The sequence below is a fragment of the Chaetodon auriga genome, chromosome 16 (genome assembly GCF_051107435.1).
Source record: "Chaetodon auriga isolate fChaAug3 chromosome 16, fChaAug3.hap1, whole genome shotgun sequence".
Lineage (NCBI taxonomy): Eukaryota > Metazoa > Chordata > Actinopteri > Chaetodontiformes > Chaetodontidae > Chaetodon > Chaetodon auriga.
The window spans coordinates 10,567,406-10,583,327 of NC_135089.1; the positions used below are offsets into that span (position 1 = coordinate 10,567,406).

Below are 15,922 nucleotides of genomic sequence, written 5' to 3' on the forward strand. Positions count from 1 at the left end.
TTTTGAAGACTCGCTCCTCTCAGCACATTATCCTCAGCCACAGGTGCCCTAGCTTACTGGAATCTGCTGAGTGTGGGTCTGCATCTTCAGACTCAGCAGCTCGGTTTACCTCAGAGACCTGTGTAAACACGCTCAACTATGGCCACACACACACCGGAGTGGTCTGCAGTGCCCAGGTTTTGCAGCCTGCTTTCATTCCTCTCATCTTCTGCCAACAGGACATATTGTTTCATAAACTGGGTTGTGCTGAGGGAGAAACTCAGTGAATAAGGGAGAGTGTTTTAGTGACTTAAAATGAACTTATCAGAGATTTTAATTTAATCACCAATTGGCTACAGTGTCTTCAAAAGAGCAGAAATTCAGGTATGGTATGGTATGGTAAGATATGAAGTGCAAGAGACCCCGCAAACCACTGTTTTAATACCCTACCTCGCCTCCGTGTGTGTGCAGGTGAAACTGTGGCGTTTGCTTGATCCAGAGCTACAGCAGCCCAGCAGTCCGGAGCTCACCCTGCACCCAGGTCAGGGCAGGCTGGAGCTGGTGCTTTTCCACCCCACTTCCTCTGGCTTGCTGGCTGTCGGCGCCACCAAGTCCCTCCAGATCTGGGATGCCAGCCGCGAGGATGCACCATTAGCAGGTAGCTTCAGCTGGCGACACGAGCGGCACACGTACACACACGTTTGTTTGTGCGTACAGTTTATATTAAAATGCACACCACAAGCCCAGATTGATTTTGTCATACACCATGCACTGTCTATTGCATTTAACATTTCAGTCTCTGTCAGTTAGTCTTCAGTTTTTTGTGTGGCCTGTTTTGTTTCTATGTGCAACATGAATTTATATATTTGGAGTGGAGGGAAGTGGCTGGTTTCCTTTTTTTGGTTGGGGACTGTCTGACTGACACTGCCTACGTTTTACAGCCCTGTGGCTCTGTCTATGTGCCGGAGCAGCAGAGGTAATGTTTTGGTTTGCAGTCCTGGTCCCAGTCTCCATGGACTGGCCTCAGGATGTAGTCACTATCCTCTGGCCTCACCCCCCCCACAAACACTGCGTCCCACCACCCCCAAATCCCATGACAGCTGGCCTGGCTGCTGCTGCTCACTGCTGATCCAACTTTTTTCATGCGCTGTACCCCCACACACTGGCTTTCATCACCCTCATTCCTCATTCATAGGTGGTTGAGGAACAACGTCTGAATGATGATTTAAAAAAAAAAGTCTGTATTTGAATGAGTGTGTGTTTTGGGTTCATGTCAGATCACTTTGTGTGTAAATGTCTTAACAAGTGCACCTCATCTTCTTTCATCTGTCTGGTGCTGTGCTCACTGATGGCACTGCAGCCTAATATGTGTCATGCTCCTAATTTCTCTCTTATGCCTAAACCCTGAGGACGTATGATCCATTCTTTGGTGTAAATCATCCATTCTTTGTATTATTGTGTGTTTTCTGAATTTCATGTGCTTGATTCATGGCCTTGTCCCTCCCCTGCATTTTTCCTGCAGTGACCTTGCAGATGTTTTCTCTGTTGTGCTCTTTGTCTTGTCTGTATACGTGTCCTCATTCTGTGATCATACTGTGTGGCATCACGTTTCTGTTTTTTCTAAACCTTTTCATCTTGCCCCCGTGTAACATGAACATTGTGTCTCTAGTCCGTTCCCTCTCTCACCTCCTCTAAATGATGTGCATGTCTGCAGTTCTGGAGCAGCACAGCGACCAGCTGCAGAGTCTGAGCTGGAAACAGGACGGTTCCCTGCTGGCCTCCTCCTGCAAGGTAATGCTGTCTTGCACTATACCAGATATATATCGCAATGACCTGCACGGGTTCACCTAAAATTTTAAAGTACAGTAAAGTCAAAGTATTAGTTTTATTCCCTTAAGAACTTTCTCTCTGTCCAGACTGAGGTCTGAATGCTGTAGTTGCAGTTTGTGACCACTAGATGCAGCCAGTGGCTCACATTCAGTGCAGCATGCCTCACAGTAGGACACTGCTGCTCCTCATTTATTTATTATGGGGTTTAATTAATCAAAATGTCAACAGGGGTAATGCTCATAAAAAGGGCGGGGATCAGATCACACATTGGATTTAGGAATAAGTGAACAGCTCTGGAGAGGAAAAAAGAATACACTTGGAAAGCCCTATGACGCAAAAGCTAATAGCCGCTGTGTTTAAATACGGTAAAAGTGACGATAATGAGAGAAATCTTGGCCACAGTTGATGAAGGAGGAGGTAGAAATTTTCCTTGTAAGACTTGAAACTGCATACACTTGCTAATTAGGGCACTAACAAGGGCACAACCCTGTACGTGATGGATAAATCTGTCGGGGCTTTTGCTCTGTCTCAACCCCGCCTGACCCCTGGACCTTTGTATTCCCAGCACACTCCCCTGCACGCCCCTTTGAACCCCTCCTGTCTGTCCAAGTTGAAGTCTAATCAGGAACTGATGACCGTCACTCTTTTGGCATGCACAGTAGTTCTGAAGCATACTGGGAAAGTCCTTGTGTTTTTCAACATCCGTATGGCCTCATCGCTGTCATCGGGAAATAATCACACAGCTTGAAGAACTTCCAATTAGGTTGTTAATATTTTGCGGAGGAGGAGGAAGGAGGGACGGAGGTGGTACGGGTTTATGAGCAGGGGGGCGTAGAAAGAAGGAATTAATGAGTTGAGGTGGAATTGTTTCATGAATCTATTTTAAATAACAGCAGAATGCAATCATTTCCAAAGCAACTGTTTACCAACAGTGGTTTTATTAAGTGTTCCTGAGTTCATGTAGTAACATCCTTTATACAATCATGTGTTCACAAAGTGGTGAACCTCTCTCCATCCTCGCTTGCGAACGACTGAGCCTTTCCAGGATGCTCCTTTCATACCCAATCATGATACTATCACCTGTCACCAATGAACCTGTTTACCTGTGGAATGTTCCATACAGGTGTTTTTGGGGCATTCCACATCTCTCCCAGTCTTTAGCTGCTCCTGTCCCAACTTGCTGCTGCATCAAATCCAGAATAAGTGTATATTTACAAAAATCAATGAAGCTGATGAGGTGAAACATTAAATATATTCTCTTTGTACGGTTTTCAATTGAGTATATGTCAAAAAGTTATTTATGTCTGACACAGAATCCCAATTGGAATCTGGGTTGTATTATTTCATTGTTTGTTATAAGTTTGTGTAGTCACGTAGTGCACCACAGTCAACTCCTCTGTGCATGTGCAGCCTCTTTAGAACCAAACATGCACTGATTGATGTCAAAATGAGGCTGTTGCCCCCGGTGTATACTTTAGACAATGCATGATGAGCCTACTTGTGCTCGAGACGGAATAAACTCTGACACAAAAATCGACCACATGTGCGTACTTAGCAGGTATGATTGTCAGTCCAATCCCTGTTGTTTGTCTTTGCTCTGACAAGTAACAAATTACTCCACCCATCACAGGCTACGTCCAAATCACGACATTTACCTTGACAGCATAATCATCCTCACCAGAGCTACCACCCCTGCCAATACAGCCCGAAAGAACAAGGCACCTGAAAAGAAATGGGGGTTGGGGTGGGGGTGGTGTGAGCCGAGATCAGAGCCGGGGGGCCTCTGAAGTTCTTGCCCTGTTGGGCTCTGGTGTCATTTAACCCGAAAGGCCCCTTTCAATCTCTCCAATCCAACCTATTAAAGCAAATAGGGCCCGCCAACATGTGGGTCCAATCCTCCCCGGCCCTCCCATAGGGTAAACATTGGGGCACAGGGCTGGGGGGAAGATGAAGGGGAGAGCACCACCCCAAAGAGCAGGAATCATGACAGGCCTCGTTTGGACCTAGAGAGATGTATATTTATGACACACTCGGAAGGAGAAAGGCGCCATTCATTTGAGGGAAGGCTAATCTACAGGTAGTCGGAGCAGGGAGGGAGGGAAGCCTGTGTCAGGGTGGTACGCTGTTCAGTAATGAGGTACGACTGGATTTATAGGCCACAGTCCACCTTGAATTTTAAGATTTAAACTGAGCTCCGTGCCGTGTTTCTCATGGTGAGAGGAGTGAGATGGATGAGGGGATCACGCACTCTCGAACTGCCAATCACGACAGGCTGTGACACTGGTAACCGTGGGAGGCTGGGAATGGGAGGCTGGCAGCGCGGTGTGTTTGTTGATGAGCCGAGAGAGAGGGGGAGAGAGAGCAGCCCTGGGTGAAGATTCCCAGCGTCCGTGTGTGTTTGCATACATGTGAAAGTTGTGTGCTGCAGGCCCGCAGAGAAAACTCATTAACAGCAGCTTGAGAGTAAGGCTCCGTCACTTTGATTGAACAGCTGCTGCCTCAGCAAACAAACACAAACACTCAAACGCACACACGGCTGTCCTGGTCCTCCATCTGTGCATTTATGAGTTGAGGTGGTGTGTGTGTGTGTGTGTGTGTGTGTGTCTATACGGGTTATTGTCATAGAATTAAGAGAGTCGAGAGTGTGTTTGCTTTTCTGAGTGTGTGTGTGTGTGTGTGTGTGTGTGTGTGTGTGTGTTTGGTTGCCTGGTGGACACATCTGTACGTGAGAAGCCCCTCGTGTGTCTTTGCACTGCCAGATAGTTTCCTCCCTCATGTTGTTGTTTGCACAGCAACACTTTGATTGGTATGCCCGTGACTGAGCTGCATTTATCAAATGTACGTTTGGAGATGTGTACTGTTGATATGTGTTCGCTTAGTCTGACGTGTCTTTGCAAAGGGGTGAACTCTGGGGAAAAAGCAGTTTGACTATTGATTGTTCGTTCACATGATGGTCGGCTATAGAGCTGCAATCATGGATTAATCGGTTATTCGATAGAAAATTAACCAGCAAGTATAAAATCAGCTGTACTGGGAGCTTTTCTTTATCATACATGATAGTAAAGTGAATACCTTTAGGTTTTAGGCTGTTGTTTAGACAGAACACAGCATTTGAGGGCATCAGCTTGGGCTGTGTGGGTCATTTTTCCCAATTTTCTCGCCATTGTTTTGACACAATTCATTGATTAATCGAGAAATGAAGGTCGGAGATGGGTTTAGCCAGATTTAAGCATTTCCGCCAACAGGTGGGCTCTTGTTCATAGGTCATGTGGGTTGAAAGCATGTGTGTGAGTGTGTGTGTTGTTCTGGCACTGCTCCTTGAGCCTTTGGCTTAGGCCCAGGTCACAGAGGCCTGAAGATGTAGCTGTGGGGCATCACATTCGTGGGTGGTCCACACACACACACACACACACACACACACACACACACACCACACACACACATACACACACACACACAGACACACACACACACACACACATGCACACACACAGATAGAGCGAGAGGCCTGACGGAGTAAAAAGCTGTATCTGTGGATAGCCGAATTCTGCGTTGTGTGTGCGCATGTGCATGTATGTATGTGTGTCCTTGACTGTGTCTCTGTCAGCCTCCTGATTCCCTGTGACATTTATATGTGTGTTAAGTGTGTGCATGGTTTAGTCTAAGCCCTCATACTTATTACCTGCTATCAGCCCCATGTGTCTGCTCTGATCACAGTCACACAGCAGTATTGAGTGACACCACTGCAGACACGCATGTCCCGGTCACAGCTTGATCCCATTAGGCCCCATTTCCTCTCAATCACACGGGAGCTTCTCTGATTGGCTGCTGTGATTGATGCTGAATGCGTGTTTGGGCTGGCCGGTGTCGAGCACATGAGGCCACCAGGAGGTCACCGGATTGCTGGTGATGACTCAGTCAGATCGCACTGATATGTTAAGGAGACTTCAGAGAGTTCGTCTTCTTCTTTATCTGATTCATCCTGAGGTGGAGGGACTCTTTATTAATGTTTTTAATATGCAGCTTTCATATTTCAGTTGTCCATTTTAGTTTCTATGACACAGCTGGCCGACGAGCCTTTAATTCCTCCTCCTTTAAATCTTGACATCGCAGACGCTCTTTGACCTCTGTTGAAGCAAAGTGTCATTTTGCACTGAGAACGAAACCAACCAATCACCACACAGACTCAATGAATTGAGTTTTGTTGGCATTTCTAACACTGTATCATTATTTCTTATATGAATCGCTTGCAGCTTTCTTTAGTCCTAAAGTAAAGCTTGTCCATTTTTTTTTTCATCTGTGTAGGACAAGATGCTGCGAGTGTTCGACCCCAGGGCCCAGCTGACACCTGTTCAGGTAAGTCCCCTAATAAAGCCCTCACCACGCTGCCAAAACATCTGGTAACTGCTCTTAGAAAACAGGGAAATCAACCATCTTAGAAACCCTTTATTTAATACAGACACGACTTTACGCAGCTCCAAACAGTAGTCAGGTACATGTGGGGGCAAATATCTCCGGCCCCTGTCACTCCACCTCCTGTTACTGTAAGTGTTTTTTTCTTGCTTCACTACATTTTGTGATAAACATGTTGACAGAAACCCAGTTAGCTCACCACTGGCCACTCTCAGTGATTCATCTACTATTGATTTATGGATGTGCTACACAAACTGCAGTCCTCTTCCCACGGGTACCCATCCCACTCTAATCTAAAGCGACCATGAACCTCTGCTCTCACACCGTGGAAAGTTCTCACCAGGGACAACCAGGCCTGCGCCAACGGGGCTCCGTCACAACCAGCAGCAATGAGGAAGTGGGGTGGTAGTGCATTTGTGTGTTGAGGGAAAAGGAAGATGTACTGTAGGGGGAGAGAGGGGGCGGTCAGCTTAAAGCAAATATTCTCACACTTTTCAGTGGTGGACCTCCCAGGGTGTTTTAATTACGAGATGCTCGGCCTGCCTCAGGCCGCGAGCTTTCTCTCATTTGTAAATATGTGGAATCCTGCGAAAACACGGCATGCCGCTGCAGATTAAATATTAGACCGCAGACGTACCTGGAGGGCCCATCATTCCGTATGGAAGTCAGAAGGTGGATGACTGCATATTTGTGTGCTCATGTGTTGTTCGGTATGTTGTTTTGAAACTCTGACGCTTTCATGAAAGGCGTTCTGTTTCAGAGGTATGTGATGTCATTGACGGGTGTGAAGAAGGTACATGTGGACTGTTTCCATTCTGGCACGCTTAGAAGTGCGTGCCTTCGCAACACGGACTGCGAGTGCAGTTCATGTGTGCCTGTGTTTGCTTAAGTAACACGAGCCGAGTCGGCTGGCTCCACTCCAGCGCTTGAACCTGGATGTTTACATCAGGTGCATCAGTGTTGAAGTCCCTTTTCACAAACAGCTTTTCAGCAGCCTGTTTGGATTTTCTCCAGCGCGAGGGCTCCGTCTGGCTCTCCCTCACCAGACACGCAGTGCGGCCGTCGAGCTTTTCAGCAGCGCCCCGGGTCGCCTAAATAAATGATATTCCAGGTTCTTGACAAATCACCAGAAGTAATTGGAATAAAACTACACTGATGTTGCATGTAAATCACTTTGTGCAGCTAAAGGGTCTCATTAGTTTAGACTGAATCAGTGTTGGATAGAGTCCGTGTCTGAAACAGCGTCTCCAGTAAGAGCTCAGTGGTTACTGGTGGCGGTGATGTGCTGCTGGGACACTTCAGCCAAGTCTATGGCTTTTTTGACTTTGTGAGATAGTTGACAGCGGTGAACAACAGGCCGTACGGGGGAGAAACGTCATCTGTCAGTGATTTTTATCCAGATTATCTGATAGTCTAACAATGAGAAGCACCATTCTGCTACTTTTGATGCTTTAAATACGTGTTGCTCTCAATACTTTTAATTACTCCCCCAACAGCAGTTAACTGACTTTTAATTAAAGTAAGTTATCGTTACAAGAGCTAACCGGCCTGTCATCACCGCTCTTCAGCGTTCAGCATGAAATGTGTGCGTGGCCACTGCCTCAGTGTTGCACAGAGATCCATGTGTATTGTTTTTCATTTAGTATGCAACCACAATGAAAGACAGGCCAAATAAAGTTGTTTTCTTTAGCTTTTATGCTCTTTTGTACGATTTCTTTGCTTTCATTCTTTCGCTCCCCCACTGTCATTTTCAAACTCGGCCCACAACAAGACCAAGGTGGGAGAGACCCCCCAGCCGGTCTGCAACAAAATTTTAATGTAAAAATGATCTGCAGAGTAACAAAAAAAAAAGGTCGATTTCGACCGCTGGGCCACCGGGACACAGAGAGACCATTGAACAAAGTCCCTCTGCTCCCTCTGTGTGCACTCTTTCTCTTTCTTTCCCACTCTCTCATTAATCCTCCTGGTCTCAGTGCCATGGAGAGGAGGACCAGGGAGTGAGGAAGCCTGAGTCAGCATGCTGTCCTCCTCTGCACATGGCTTCACCACCTCAAACCAGAGAAGAGTTAGGACCCAGATCAAAGTTATTAGAGGGTTGCTCTTCCCTTTTTGGTTTTACGATCCCTTGCTTTCTTGTTCTCTCTGCCTGTCTTTCCCGAGGTCGTGCTTCGAGAGAGCAAAGTGGGCAGAGCCTCACCCTGACAGCATACAGATGTGCGACTCTCTCTCTCTCTCTCTCTCTGTCTCTCCAGAGAATTGGAGAGCCACTGCCGCTCCTATTAACACCTCATCTGCTGAAGGAGGGTTTAACGGCTGCGGGTAATGAATCCTAAATGCGCTGAAACACGATGGGGCCCGTAATTTGGATGCATAGAGTGTGAAGCTCTAATTTCAACACGGACCCGCAAAGCAGTGTTCAACGCCATAAAACATAACATAGCACAGCACTGCACATTGTACCAGTGGTTAGAAGGAGTTTCCGCTAAATGGTTTGTTGTTTGTGTGCGATGCGAGGGCACAGTGAAGCTCTGCCACGTTTCTCCACCGGGCATTTTCACCAGTTTGTTGTTGTAGATGTGATGTGATGGCAGGGAAAGGCCGGTCTGGCCACAAAGTAAACAGCGAGGGGCACAGAAGTGTCCAAGCTCTTTGAAGTTTGTAACCTCGCTGAGAGGTCTGTGTGGCTCCTCACGTGAGAGCCAGTCAGTCGTCCTCATCAAGAGAAGCCACAGCTCGTCTCCGAAAAGCTTCCTGGCTGAAGGATATCTCATGAAAGCTGCAGACATTTGTGTCCATGTAATGCACAAACGCACAAAACTAGGTCAGATACAAAAGACACTTGCACTTGTCAAGGCATGTCGCGTGTGTTTGTTTATTTCCAGCAAATGTTGTTTTTATCCACATTTTGCCTGTGCGGCCATTAATGTAGTCCAAAGTGTACACACCTCACCTCCATCAGTCATTGGTAAGTCATACTGTTGGTCTGTCCCGGTCCAAAGGCCGGTCCTCTGAAGCCAGCAGCCCTCTTTTGTCCCAATATGGAGGACACAACCAGTGTATTATTTGCACCCCTCATCCATTGTGCCTGCAAATTCTGTACACCAATCAGTGATTTGAGTCACATGTAGTAATATCCTTTATGCAGTCACACTCAAACATGATACTATCGTGACAGTTTGATTGATCAAAGCCAGATAAATGAAAACTGGTACCCAGTTTGCCAGTTCATCATTTTTAGAAGTTTAAATTCAGGTATCATGGGATTGGGATTCCCCCCCCCCCCCCATCTCACTCAAAGGGTTGACTCTCTGGGTCGCAGCTCATGTGTGTCCACTGTTGTCCTGGTTCCGCCCATGGCAGTGTAGTCGAGTGGGGCTGGCTCATCCCTGTGGGCAGCACTGAACTGGGTTCTCCCCTAGCCAGGTGGGGTAAATATAGGCCTAAATTACAGCCCTGCCCTCGCTGTATTTATGGGAAATAAGACTGCGCAGGGTAATTAAGGTCTTGGACAGGAGGAGTAGTATATACTGCATCTGTAATCAGTGCAAGTGTGTATGTATGTGCACGAGCATACAGACGGTTGTATTTAGGTAGCTGGCACACTTGGGGAGTGTGCGTGTCCGTTCATGTGGCATCCTGTCTCTCACTGTCGCACCGCTGAGGAGCAGATTGAATTTCAGATTTGAATTTTAGTTTTGTTTTCTGTTTTTCTGTGCCCCCCCCCCCCCCCCCCCCCATTAAAAAGGCCCTTCAACAAACGTGTGCGCTAATCTGTTGTCTACACATTCCAGCACATATTTTGGCTTTAAGGGCAAAGGTGTTTTGATTTTGTGATTTTGTGATGTGATTTTTTTTAAGAAAAGCATCTATTGAAAGGTCCAGTGAGTGAAGCTGTGGTTAACATGGTGTTGTTAAGCTGTATTTTAGTGTGACAGAGCTTCTAAAATAGTTCAAACTGACCCAAATCAATTAAAAGCTACGACATAAATCACACGGTGTGAGAATGGCGAAGTGGTGAATCATCGAGCACCAAAGATAAACATCTGTAGCAATAAAGCTGCTTTTTTTTTTTTTTTTTTTTGAACTCTCTTGGCTATTCGGGGTTCTGCCCTCCCTGCCATAACATCCCTACACTGGCCTCTTGTTTTCGGATGAGTTTCTTTCACATCTCTGTGCAGTTAGACCTCCGCCCTGCTTTCCTGTACCGGGCTGCACGACTGCTCAGGCCTCAGCTGGCACGTCGGCTGACCTGATCCTGGTGAGACGAGGTGTTTCGTGGATGACGGGACACGTGCCTTCGCGGGCACTCTCCTGTGTTATTCTATCTTTTGATCTAGCCCCAGCGTCTGTGTGTTTGCTGAGTGCGTTATTCTGTATGCGAGTGTGTGTCTGTGTGTATGCCATGTGTTCTTCAAATTACAGTGCTGAAAATACCCCTCATAGTTTTGGGCCAGTGCTGGCCATAGAGCTGTCGATCTGTGGTCGCTGGAAGAGGAGGGAGACAGGAAAAGGGAATAGTTTGCTGGACTTGGGGGCCAGATTCCTCTTTTTCAGCTCGAGCTTCTGCTGCTTTGGGTGAAATTAGAGAGGACCACGAGCTGGAATGGGTTTGGACTTGAGGAGGGAACGCTGGGCAGGGCCAAGGAAAAGCACAGCGGTTTGACTGCTATAGGTGGCTGAGAGCAGCCACTCATACCATCTTTTATATCCCGCCATAAATTACACAGCCTGAACTCCCCGGTAGGTGTGCGTGTGTCTCCACACTTGGATTCCTCATTCCAGGCACAATAAACCACATTTATACGTCTGCATTGTCTATGTTTCTTTGACTTCTTCTAATTAGAAAAGTGTGTGTGTGTTTAGGAAGGGGGGGGGGGGCAGTGTATGTGTGTATCCATGCTCAGATTTCTCATTACAGGCAGAATAAACTACCAGCGGGCATGGTCAGTTTTGTGTGTGTGTGTGTGTGTGTGTGTGTGTGTGTGTGTGTGTGTGTGTGTGTGTGTGTGTGTGTGTGTGTGTGTTTGTGTGGACTCTGGCAGGCAGCACAATGAAGCTCTTTGACTGTTGCAGAAGACTTGTATCACAGATGTAGACCCAGAGGGAGAGCCATGAAGGAGAAACATTCACAGAGACAAAGTGAAATGGAAGAACTTAATTTTGGTGTTTGTGCCTCCATATTCTCAGTGGACAACAAATGTATGAGGGGCATGAACTGAATTGAACCGCTCGCAGTTTGTTTCATTCTTCTCGGACAGGTGTCGCTGTTCGAGCCAGGCCGATGTATTGAGAGGGGCGATTTTATTAGCTCGTACTGGGGTCTCGCATGCGAAAAGAACGAGCAGCCATACGTTTTTTGGATAGATTTTATGCATGCTTTGCTTAAGAAATCTTGATTTCAGTGAAGGTTTAAGGTTAAGCTTAACCAAAATTGAAGGATCTTTGAATATTTATATTGTCGTCCGCCTCAAACTGCCAATATGGGAGGACCGCTAGTTGTACATGTATACAAACATGTAGTGTTGAAACGATAATAGTTAATAGTTAATCTCCAAAAAGTTTGATAATTAATTAACTGTTCTGTAATCGTTTAGCTGAAGTCTCAATCACATGTTTCTGCTTCATCATTGTGAGGATTTGTTGCTTTTTTTCTCTTTTTTTTTTGTAAACAGAATATCTTTGGGTTTGTGGGATTTTTCTCCAATTCTCTGACTTTCTAGATTTTATGACAAGCTGATGAATCATTTAATAGAAATAACAAAGCACCTGAAGCGGTCTCTTTGGTTTGAGCCACAGGTTGAGGAGGGCAAGCTCAGAGAGACGCTTCTCCCTCCAGGTTCAAAAGAGTATCGCGTAAAACCCTCACACACACGTGGAAATTCCTTTCTCAGTCCCAAAAATGCTCAGTATTCTGTTGTACCAACAAATGATTTCTTCTCACAGAATGTCAGCGCCTGCCAGAGAATGAGATTTTGATACTTCCCGCAGAATGAAGCTTGTTTAGAGCTTGGAGAGTGTCTAATACTAACACCACGGAGTCAACATTGTGAAATGTGAAACATAATGTCTATAAAGAACGGGAGCTCATTCCAAGAATATGTCGCAGCCTTACTCAACGCTGAGCTCCAAATTCCAGCTACACAAGCTGCATAATTTGAGTGAAAACCGAGCCAGAAATGCTTCTGTGTTTTAAAAACTATTCATCTTTATGGCCAGTATACCCGGTCACGCTTGTTGGCTGGAATGTGACCATTCGTGATAACATGTGAGTTAATGACCAGTCTCTCTCGGACTGTTTGTGCACGTGCAGCGTGGCTGTTGAACATATATTTAACAGCGGATCAATTTTTCTTTCCAGATGTAAACATAGCATAGCATAGCAGAAATCTTCCTCTGTACACACAGGGGCATTCTCCTCATAGCATCCTCACCTCCCTTGTGAATGTGTGACGGCGTAAAGCACACTAACACAGCAGTGCAAGATGCCACATAGACAAATTCAACCAATACTGACAGTGACGACCGTGATCATCGTCTTCCTAGCAACACCACGATGCACTCACGTCCTCTTCTGATTGAAGGCGTCTCAGGTCTTATGAATGATGCAAAAGAAAGACACCTGGCAAGAAATATGTCTTTAATTGTGCAGAGGTCAAGATGCCGATTAGTGGGTCGATCCCCATCTGACCTTCTTCTTTAACGTAAGTGCACATATCTTCTTCTGTCTCTCCCTCCGTCGTCTCACTCCTCTTTCTATATGCTCACCCTCTTCCCCAGTCGCCCCCATGCACGGTGTCTTGTGTCTCTACCTCTCTCCATTGGATTCTGCTGAGTTCAGGACCTGGTAATAGCCAGTGGTTAAATCAGCCCAGATGTTGTGCCCCCTCCCCACATGCACTCCTTTTCTTCAATTTTTTCCTCTCTCTTCATTCCTCAGCTCCCTGTCTTACTGGCTGCCCCACCGCCAGTGTTAGTTATAGTTTGAGGGTATCTGGCTGAGCCGAAAGGAGTCTTTCCTAATGAGGGAACAGGATTTGTACTGTCCTGGACGGCTCGGCAAAGCAGTGGCATAAAATCTGGATATTCCATTGCTGCGCTGGATGGAGTCTGTCTCAATTACAATTGATACGCTTAGTTTTTATGCCCTAACTCCTCCATGTACTTATATTCATGCAAACCAAGAGATAATCTTGCCTTGGGTTTGGTTTGATGTCATGTTTGAGAAGGATGAGTTAATGAATGTTGGTCAGTGTGGCTGCTGGAAAAGCAGGTGAAGGGGTCAAGCAGTGCGAGGTAGAAAGAGAAGTTTGAAAGGGTTTTAGCAGCTTCAGCACATTCACAGAGTTTGTCTTTGTGTGTGTGTGTGCGTGCGCGACTGTTTGTGGGTGTGTGCTCTGGGGGTAGCATGAAGTATTTTGTCGGAGGAAAGGGGTAAGAATGGGTGCCAGCTGGCAGCGGCGCGGCTCTTTGCTCACATGTGTGTGTTGTTTGTGAGCGGAGGCCTCATTAGCGCGCTGGCTGCTCGGAGGCTCTTAGTTTCCAACCCTTTAAGGCCCTGCGCGCACATGTGGGTGACACCTGGAGACGAAAATGGATGACGATTAGCGCTTTTCTCCTGCCGCATCCTGCGAGCGAAGATTCATTATCATGGGAAATAGCGTCTTCTTCAGCTCTCAGTCATGCTTTGTCTTAATCCCACTGCGTTTTCTCAGATTTTGGGGACAAGAGGTTGAAAGATTAAAATGGGATTAAAGGTTCAGTCACGAAATAATCATTGTTACATGGTAAATGAGATCAGTTCACAGGGGAATCCTTTGTTTCGGGAAGTTTCTCTCATTTTTAAGGTTGCTGATAGGTTTAATATAAGAAATTAATAATAACATTGACATCAGCACAGTTTCAGCCTCTCCCATGTGACTCCACCTCTTTATCTCTACGATCTACTACAATGTGGCTTTAATCACCCTCTGCACTGCTTTGCTTATACTATCCGTTTTATTTAAAACAGCAAAATGCATCTCTGTCTTTGCCTCAGACTCCAACGCTCCTTGAGGTGCTACACGAGCTGGGTTCTTTTTCAGACCGAACAGCCAGAACAGCAGTACGCGGTGAAAATTGGCTTGTTGTTGATCTTCTCTGCCCTGTGTTGTTTTGCAAATGATCAATTACTGTGGTTTATTTGTTAAGTGTGTGTGGTTTAGGGGCATGCAAAGTAGCAGAAGGCAGTTGGCGCTCTGTGTGTGTGTGTGTGTGTGTGTGTGTGTGTGTGTGTGTGTGTGTGGGTGTGTGTGTGTGTGTGTGTGTGTGTGTGTGTGTGTGAATTGATGTTTGTACTGAGGGTGTGAGTTGAGTGGGACTGTGGATCAGACCTCTGTCGGTCATCGTGGTGAGTTAAATACATACTGTGTGCTTACATTGACATACACATTATAAACATGTGTCTGTGTATAGGACGATCACAAAGTGGCATCCAGATGTTTGCTTTGAATCAGACCAATCAGCGTAGCAGAAGCTGACCTGTCAAACTGTCTCAAGAGATCTACATGTGCATCCATATACAGGACGCCCATGAATGATAGAGCAAGAACAAGAGCCAGGACACCGCTAAGACTAACCTCAGAGAGCCCCTGAGGGGAATAAAGTGCAGTGTGGGCTCCATCCGTGGCCTGGCTAGCTGACCTTAGTTTGACCAAAGGCTGGCGTTTTCTCCATATGTTAGCGAGCTTAAGGTCAGACAGTGGTTCTGTATACGTGAGGTGAGAGTTTTAAGACAGGCAGCCTGGTGAAGTCACCCTGTACTTCTCTCAAGCAGACCGCTAACCGAGAAAAATAAAAGTACGTGCATCCAACTTCTTGCCTCCTACCAAGTCTTATGTTTTTGTTTTCTAAGATGCAAAGCCAATCTGTTACACATATTTTGCAGACATGCCCAGATTAAAAAGTGCCGTCTGACTTTGATTATTGTAAATCATTTATTGGCTATATCACCTGGTATTTGCCAAATAACTGTGTACGTAAGATTTTCCGTTATTTAAGCTGTCTTATGTAATTATTAAGACTAGTCACAGACCTTTGCAGGTTTCAAAACTTTAATCCGGTGCTCGACTACACACTCGTTGAATCTAATGTCAAACTCATTATATAGTGGAAAAATAAAATGGCGATTATATAATCAGAGATAATAGAGCGAGCAAAATAACAGGACAGATCAAGTTGAATAACAGCAAAGAGGTATTTTACTGGAAACAAACCACAGCTTTAAATCATCACTGAGCGAGAGAATCTCAGTGTAAACATTGCTGATATGATGATCAAGTTAAACTCAAGGTTAATTTGGGATTCAGCTTTTTTTAACCACCTTGACTATTTTTCCATATTACATAACCTGAACTGACTTAAAGTTAAGCAAATTGAGTCAACGGTCAGTCATGATCAGTGCTACCGTACATTTTATGACTCCTTATATTCTGTGAGCCTTGATGTAAATGCGATGTGTGTTTAATAGCAAAGGGGAATGTCTGGAACAGTGGCGTCACTATGCGGCCATCCAGAGGATCCTGGTTTTAATATCAGTCAAGGTACATAGTGGTGAACGCTGCAGAAAACAAACACTCAAAGATACGATTTACACAGCCCCCATGAAAATAATTCCCCCTGCAGCGTCTCCCAGGGGTTGTTTTAGAAGAATGCACTGTACCCC

At 45.8% G+C, this 15,922-nt stretch overlaps 1 protein-coding gene across 1 annotated transcript in view; it reads left to right on the forward strand.

The window, feature by feature from the left end:
- Nucleotides 1-15,922, forward strand: part of coro7 (coronin 7) — a 103,981-nt gene that overhangs the window by 2,906 nt on the left and 85,153 nt on the right. Inside the window, exons 5-7 of the mRNA XM_076753181.1 lie at nt 451-637; nt 1,694-1,770; nt 6,115-6,165. Of these exons, the coding sequence (XP_076609296.1) occupies nt 451-637; nt 1,694-1,770; nt 6,115-6,165 (315 nt within the window). The remainder of the gene's footprint in view (nt 1-450; nt 638-1,693; nt 1,771-6,114; nt 6,166-15,922) is intronic.